Consider the following 7,500-nt stretch of genomic DNA (forward strand, 5'->3'; position numbering starts at 1 on the left):
GTAGTCTTTTGTCCTAAAACTGTGCTGTGAACAAGAGAACATTTTCATACAACATATATAAACCTCTCATCTCATTGATTGCTCTCAGCCTAAACCTACTGTATAGACTGGTGTGCAGTCAGTAACAACCAGTCACTGTTCTCTGTTCTCACACACTGTCACAGGTTGGAGGTGTCCTATGGGCAGTACTTTAATTTGCTGGGAACTTGGAATGCAGTTGGAATTCTAATGCATGACTGAATGTGCTCTCACAGCGGGGAGGATACTGACTACTCCGAATATATATGAAGGTTATCAAAATACAAATGCTATATTAAAACAACATCATTCCAACATTATGTTGTTTGGCAGAATCTGGTTTTAAACAGATTGCTACAGAAAGGAAGAAGGAAACACTAAGACACACTATAGCCCTGAACTTGCCCCCTTTCATCATCTGTGTTATAAATGATATGCATTAGGCCATGTAAGGTGTTCAGTTGTGGAGACGTTGAGGAATGAACCACTGGAATCCGACTCCCAAGTTCAAAACACCTCGTATTTCTGAGTCAGCCACAAACTCCTCTGAAGTGGAAATGTGCATCCTTAAAATATTGTATTTATCAAATCCAGCTGGCGTGTTCACTGTGTCAGAAGCTGATGCTGAGCATATTGTTTATCATAGATAATGCACACAGGACGTGATCCGCATGACGGCAGCTCAGTCTTGATCACACTTGGTGCTGATTAGCTTGGCATTTCTCCTCAGAAGTCCTATTACATTAATTGATTACATAAATATTAGTGCAGGAGTAACAGTGAAATGGAATACCGAGATGTATTTGGCAGCTGCTGCTAATGTTGATTTAGTGTTCTTGAAAATTCTTCAGAAAATCCTTTTTCCACCACACACACACACACACACACACACAAGTAAAACAAATACTGTTATGAACATACCCCCATGTTCATTCAAAATAACTTCTGTATGTCTGCTAAAGGTAACCTTTAAAATAAGCATTGTTATAGAATAACATTCCCCAAAGTCACACACACACTCACACACTGTCTTTTGCTAACACACACACACACATTATTGTCCTTTGGGGGGATGGTAATATCACAACAGTTCTAACATCTCTGTGCGCACGCGCACACTCGCTCGGTGTTGACCTTTCTCTCCCATCAGTGTGAAAACATCCTCTCTTAAATCAATTCACAGACTGCAGCCCCTACGCTGTGTGAAAGGCTAGAAGACACGCACGGAATGCTAAGAGCTCCTCTCACACCCCACACAGACTCCACTTTCCAACACATCCACACTCATACACACACACACACACACACACAGATCTCCACAGCAACATTTTATTGATAAATATGAAAAACAACTTTTTAATTTATTTTTGTGTGCTTCATGACACGCAAAGATACACAATTTAATGAGTCTGGCACAGGGGATCACATGTGGATGCACTGAACACAGGCAGCGATGTAATCAGAGAAAGCTTGTAGGAGTGAGAGAGGATAGAAAGAGACAGCATGAAAAAAGAGAGAGAGAAAGAGAGAGGGAGAGAAAGAGAGAGAGAGAGGGCATCTGCATTAGGTCCGTGGTGGGCAAGAACAGTGCTGGTTTAATATTTGAGTGGGAATCAATGATGGCCGACAGTGCCTCCGAGGATCTTCCACAGACACCGTTCATTACTGCCTCCCTTCACCAGCAGAACTGGCTCATCTCTTTAATTTAGCTCCCTAATAAAGTCCTCTTAAAAACGCACACAATTAACGGCTACATGCCACAGCATTCCCCACACACACCTCCAGCTTACTGCTCTTCTGGGGGTCAGCATTGCTGTCCTGTCTGTGTGTCTGTGTCTGTGTCTGTGTGTGTGTGTGTGTGTGTGTTGGCTTCAGATGGAAATGGAGTGTCTGTTCTGCATACTGAATCCATAGACAGGCAATAGGGATCCAGAGAGAGATAGATATAGATGTGTGTGTGTGTGTGTGTGTGTGTGTGTGTGTGTGTGTGTGTGTGTGTGTGTGTGCTTATGTGCAGGTAAAATCTGGACACTTTGAAATAATTTCTGTTAAGAGTAGTCAGAAAGAAAAACAAGCATGATTTTGTGTGTGTGTGTGTGTGTGTGTGTTTGTAGCCCACATAACAGAAGTCGGCACATATCAGAAGCATAATTTAGTGTGGACCTTTGGAAGGGAGAAAGATAGGATTTTTGAATGTGAGCCTGGAGTTGGACACATGGCATGAGGAGAATGCGAGAATTTTCTGCTTGACCGCTGAAAACATTAATCCCCCTTTCCTCTCTCTCTTCCTCTGATCTGCCTGAGTAGGAAAAGCATGTATGGACGAAGGCAGGAACAACAAAAGCTGGAATGTTTGGAGAGAGTTTGGCTTGGCCCCCACTGCCTGGAACCACTAACATCCTCACACTACCGATAGAGACTAGGGCCGGACACAAGCATACCATCATCATAATCATCATCATCATCATCATCATCATAATTATCATCATCATCATCTGAGACAAAAAGAATGACAGAAAACTGTCAAATAAATAACACTGCTTTCTTCAGAGCGACACAGCGATGAGCGGTGTTTGCGTGTCGCTCCGTAAAATAGAAAAAAAGGCTACACATGCTTAGTTCCTCCAGACTGATGGCTCTCAGAAGGATTCTATTGAAACAAGTGAGATTATGTGTGAAGTCTTAAAACAACAGGAGGCTAATGGAACGCAATTATGATAAGAAACAAACATAGAAAAGACATACAGTACAAACTTACAAATGTTACACACACACACACACACACACACACATCACATCTGCTCTCTCACACATACACACACACACATACACACACTCACACACACACACATATATATCATACACACACACAAAGACGCTCTCCAATGCTTTCTCTGTTTCTTACACACACACATACCCACACACACAATTTCTCACCCTCATACTAAGCGAGACATGAGGATGAGGGTGTAGTACAAGTGAGAGGATCTGCAGAGCTAAAAAGAGTCCCAGAGCTGTGTGTGTGTGTGTCTTTTTTCCCCAGGATGCCTCTGTCTCATCGCGGGGGTCGGTCGTGGCACACGCAGTCACAACGCTCGTCGTGAACCAGGTGGATCTCCTCGAGAACCCAGCGTGCTCGAGAGCGCTTCCTGAAGTAACCTGGACTGGGGGAGAACTTCAGCACCTGAGGGAAGGAAAGACAGAAACAGAGAGATGAAGAGAAGAAGAAAGTATATAAGTTGGCAGGAGTGAATGTATGGTGAAACAGTGAAGCAATGAAGTGAAGAAATAAGAGAGAGAGAGAGAGAGAGAGAGAGAGAGAACAGAGAGGGAACTTCTGTGAGAACAAAGCTGAGACAAGACCCGATTGGCCAACTCAAGCGTGTCCTGTACACCTGCCATGTGAATTTGTTCACTCGATGCTCTGGAGTGTTTGGTTTGGACTCGCTGCTCCCAACATAAAAGCAATGTTTTCTCAGGAGTGCGTGTGTGTATGCACTGATGGGGGGGCATGTTGCATTAGGAGTGTGAGTGTGTGTGTGTGTGTGTGTGTGTGTGTGTGTGTTGGGGGTGTTGACAGTAGCCCGAGGCTCCAGACTCTGCGAGTGGCGGGTGTCAGATGCCTTTCGAAGAAAACTGGAGCGCTGTCAAGAGCCTATTGAACCCCTGCCAACCGTCTCCCACGGAGATTTATAGATCCTGCTGCGGTCGGACGCACCCCCGACTCACCCGTCTCTCCGGAACCCTGGGCTCGGGCGCCGGCGCTCCGACTGATGGACGTCGACCCGTCCCGTTCGTTTACACGCCGGCCAGGAGAGTTTACACTGAGAGGCCTCGGACAAGAATGTGATGCGAGACAGCGTGAGGTGACGGGGTGAAAACATAGGCAAGGGGAGCGCAGAGCCAGCACAGCCGCGCTAACCGCAGATGCTAACGGTGGAAACAAAGGCGATTTATTTGTGTTCCGGCAACCGACAGTCCGGTAGTTACCATTTGTGTGGGAGATGTTTTTTGTTATTATACCCTCAGAGGAGTAACTCAAGCTTAAGAATGTAGACTTTCCAACGGCTTTAATGGGCCGATTAGCTATGGTTGCAGGGTTTCACTAAGGCTCCCGGGAGTGATTAATTGTTTTTTTGGGGAGGCGATCCACAGGACAGCCCTTGATCAGCCCTTTTGAACTATCCTCAGGAGGGCTGCTGTTTGCCGTATCATTATGTCTAAATGGCATGCCCTGCCTAGGCCATCCAATCCCAGATCCGGCATGGAGACATGACAAAAATGTGAGGGAAAAATGCTTTCAACCTTGACCTTGTGGAGAGGTGAGGAGAGGAAAACAATATTAGTCAGACATGGGAAGAGAGGAGAGGAGCACTCTATCGGTGTAATATTAGTCCCTCAGCACTCATCACTTACAGGGGGGAGAGGGAAAGACGGCCAAGGCATGCATACACACACACACACACACACATGCACACACACACACACACACACACACACATTTGCAGGCATATGGCACTGAGTGAGTGTGCAGCAATGGAGGCCTAGAGAGAGAGTGAGAGTGGAGGAGAATCTGTGTGTGTGTGTGTGTGTGTGTGTGTGTGTGTGTGAGAAATTGAGAGGAGGAGAGACCACAGTGTGTGTGTGTGTGTGTGTGTGTGTGTGTGTGTGTGTGTGTGTGTGTGTGTGTGTGTGTGAGAGTGTGAGAGAGAGAGAGAGTGTGTGAGCAGAAGGAGCAGCCATGCGTTTGGGCCAAACGGATGGAAACAATGGAGCGGTTCATATATAAACAACATACTGTACTCTCTCTTTCTCACTCTCTCTCTCTTGCTCTTTCTCCCTCACTCTCTCTCTCTTTCTCTCTCCCTCCCTCTCTCATTCTCATGAAGTGCTGTCAGTAAGGCTTTATTATAATGTCAAACACGCAGGGCTCTCAGACGGCTGGACTAAAGAGTGAGCCATATGGAAGTGGTTTAGTGACATGCGATCCAGACGGCTGCAAATCAACCCTCTCCCTCTCCTGGTTCCCAGGCTCCGCTGTGCCAGCCTGCACACACTGACTCAAGAAGCAGGTGACACCGAGGAACCGACGGCTGCTTGAAGTGTGCAGCAAAGAGAATATGAAAAGTCCCTTGTAGCTATACTAGTTTCTATAGCGTATGATATGGTATGGTACAGTATGGTATGGTATGTATGGTATGGTATGGTATGTATGGTATGGTATGGTATGGTATGTATGGTATGGTACAGTATGGTATGGTACAGTATGGTATGCACGGTATGGTATGTATGGTATGGTATGGTATGTATGGTATGGTATGGTATGGTATGTATGGTATGGTACAGTATGCTATGGTATGGTATGGTATGGTATGGTATGGTATGGTATGGTATGGTACAGTATGGTATGGTATGGTATGCTATGGTATGGTATGTATGGGATGGTATGTATGGGATGGTATGTATGGTATGGTATGCTATGGGATGGTATGTATGGTATGGTATGTATGGGATGGTATGTATGGGATGGTATGCTATGGGATGGTATGTATGGTATGGTATGTATGGGATGGTATGTATGGGATGGTATGTATGGTATGGTATGCTATGGGATGGTATGTATGGGATGGTATGTATGGGATGGTATGCATGGGATGGTATGCATGGTATGGTATGTACGGGATGGTATGTATGGGATGGTATGTATGGGATGGTATGTATGGTATGGTATGCTATGGGATGGTATGTATGGTATGGTATGTATGGGATGGTATGTATGGGATGGTATGTATGGTATGGTATGTATGGGATGGTATGTATGGGATGGTATGGTATGTATGGCAAAGTCCTTTTAGGCCAGTCCCTCCACTCGGCGGTCATATTGCAACGCTTTTGGGTACTCATCGGGCATCCTATTCCTATTCTATTCCTATTCGGCAGAAATGCGCGTGCGCAAGGCTTCACGACACCAGCGTGCTCCAGCGGCGAGTTCACAACACATGATCGGCACGATGTCTGCACAACACAGCACATAATTGGCTCAACGTAGTCACATCACACAACATGATTGGCTCAATGTATACACATGTCGACGTTTTGGCGAGGAAGGGGTGGGATATGTGTAGACAACGGTGCTGTGTCTCCTCATTAGAAAGTCTCTGTGTATGGTATGGTATGGTATGAGGTAAGATATCATGGGTTCCTAAAGGAACATGGGAGCAGTGGTCATTCTACTAGAAACAAGTGATGATGGGCAGCTAGGTCAAGGCCTCTGCAGGCCACAGTCATTGTTCTCATTATGAAGCTGATACGGCCCAAAAACTTTGCCAGACTTAAAAAAACAAACATTCTAAGCAACCATTAGCATAGTGAAGGAGTATAGCATCTCAGTGGTGTTCTTCTAATATCATATCACCAGAGCTGCCAACCCTCATGCATTCGATTGGTGTAAGAGCGTGGAGAGCCAATCAAATGAATGAATCTCACTCTCAATGTGTGAGTTGGCAGCTCTGTATCACACACAATGATACAATAGTTGTGTGTGTGGTCAGTTGGATATACCCCCCCAGGTGGCAGCGTACCTCGTGCAGCTTGCTGGATGTCTTGCCGGCGGTGCAGGTGCAGGAGTTCCAGTTGTCGGTGCCGCAGGCGCAGTTGCCCCCGCAGCGCTGGACCAGCAGGCACCGCGGGAAGAAGACGGCGCTGGTGGCCTTCAGCTCCTCCCGCAGGTTCACCGAGAAGTTCCGCGGCGTGCAGCTGTAGCGCTTCACGTCCTCGTGCAGACGGTCCAGGTCAACTGTGGAGGGGTCAACACAGATAGAGAGAAAGAGAGAGAGGGGGGGGGGAGACAGAAGTAAAAAGAAAGTTAAATGGAAAGTTAACAAAGTAACAAATGACAGATAAGAATTAGACGGAATGAAAAGGGAGGAAGTGAGAGAGAGAGAGAGAGAGAGAGAGAGAGAAAAGAGAGAGATGAACAACTAACAGAAAAGATTTATAGAGAATTGAGAAGGGAGGAGAGCAGAGAGGGGAGGAGGTGAGGGAATGTGGTGGAAGGAAACAGAGGGAGTAGAGAGAGGACTGAGGAGAGGTAGAGGATGGAGGGAGAGCCCGGAGGAGAACAAAGGCTGCGAAGTTTAGCTTTACCTCTTCAAAAACAGCAGCAGTGGATTTAGTGGTGCTGTGTCAAGCACTTAATTATGTCTAAATGAAACACACCAGACTGCTTTTAAAGAGGAAACTAGATCTGCACAGCTCTGTCTGGAGGTGATGCAGTGGCGGGAAGCGTACGGTTCACACATAAATCTTCATATGTGTTTCCCCTTGCACTGATAATGCATTTCTGCATTTCAGAGTATTTCTCTGTGTTCGTATATTTGTGTGTGTGTATGTGTGAGAGAGAGAGAGTGTGTGTGTGTGTGTGTGTGTGTGTTGGACATTTAGTCAAGCCCTTAGTAGGGCATTAGGGCACAGCACATACCA

At 46.1% G+C, this 7,500-nt stretch overlaps 1 protein-coding gene across 3 annotated transcripts in view; it reads right to left on the reverse strand.

Annotated features, from left to right (window-relative positions):
* Positions 1–2,858: 2,858 nt before the first annotated feature.
* Positions 2,859–7,500, reverse strand: part of pdgfd (platelet derived growth factor d) — a 48,832-nt gene continuing 44,190 nt past the window's right edge. For all 3 annotated transcript variants that reach the window (XM_048263816.1, XM_048263815.1, XM_048263814.1), the window contains exons 6-7: positions 6,600–6,814; positions 2,859–3,202 (exon numbers count right to left, since the gene is read on the reverse strand). In XM_048263816.1, coding sequence (XP_048119773.1) covers positions 3,074–3,202; positions 6,600–6,814 — 344 coding nt within the window. In that variant the 3' untranslated portion in view covers positions 2,859–3,073. The remainder of the gene's footprint in view (positions 3,203–6,599; positions 6,815–7,500) is intronic.

This window comes from Alosa alosa, chromosome 15 (assembly GCF_017589495.1).
Source record: "Alosa alosa isolate M-15738 ecotype Scorff River chromosome 15, AALO_Geno_1.1, whole genome shotgun sequence".
Taxonomy (NCBI): Eukaryota; Metazoa; Chordata; class Actinopteri; order Clupeiformes; family Clupeidae; genus Alosa; species Alosa alosa.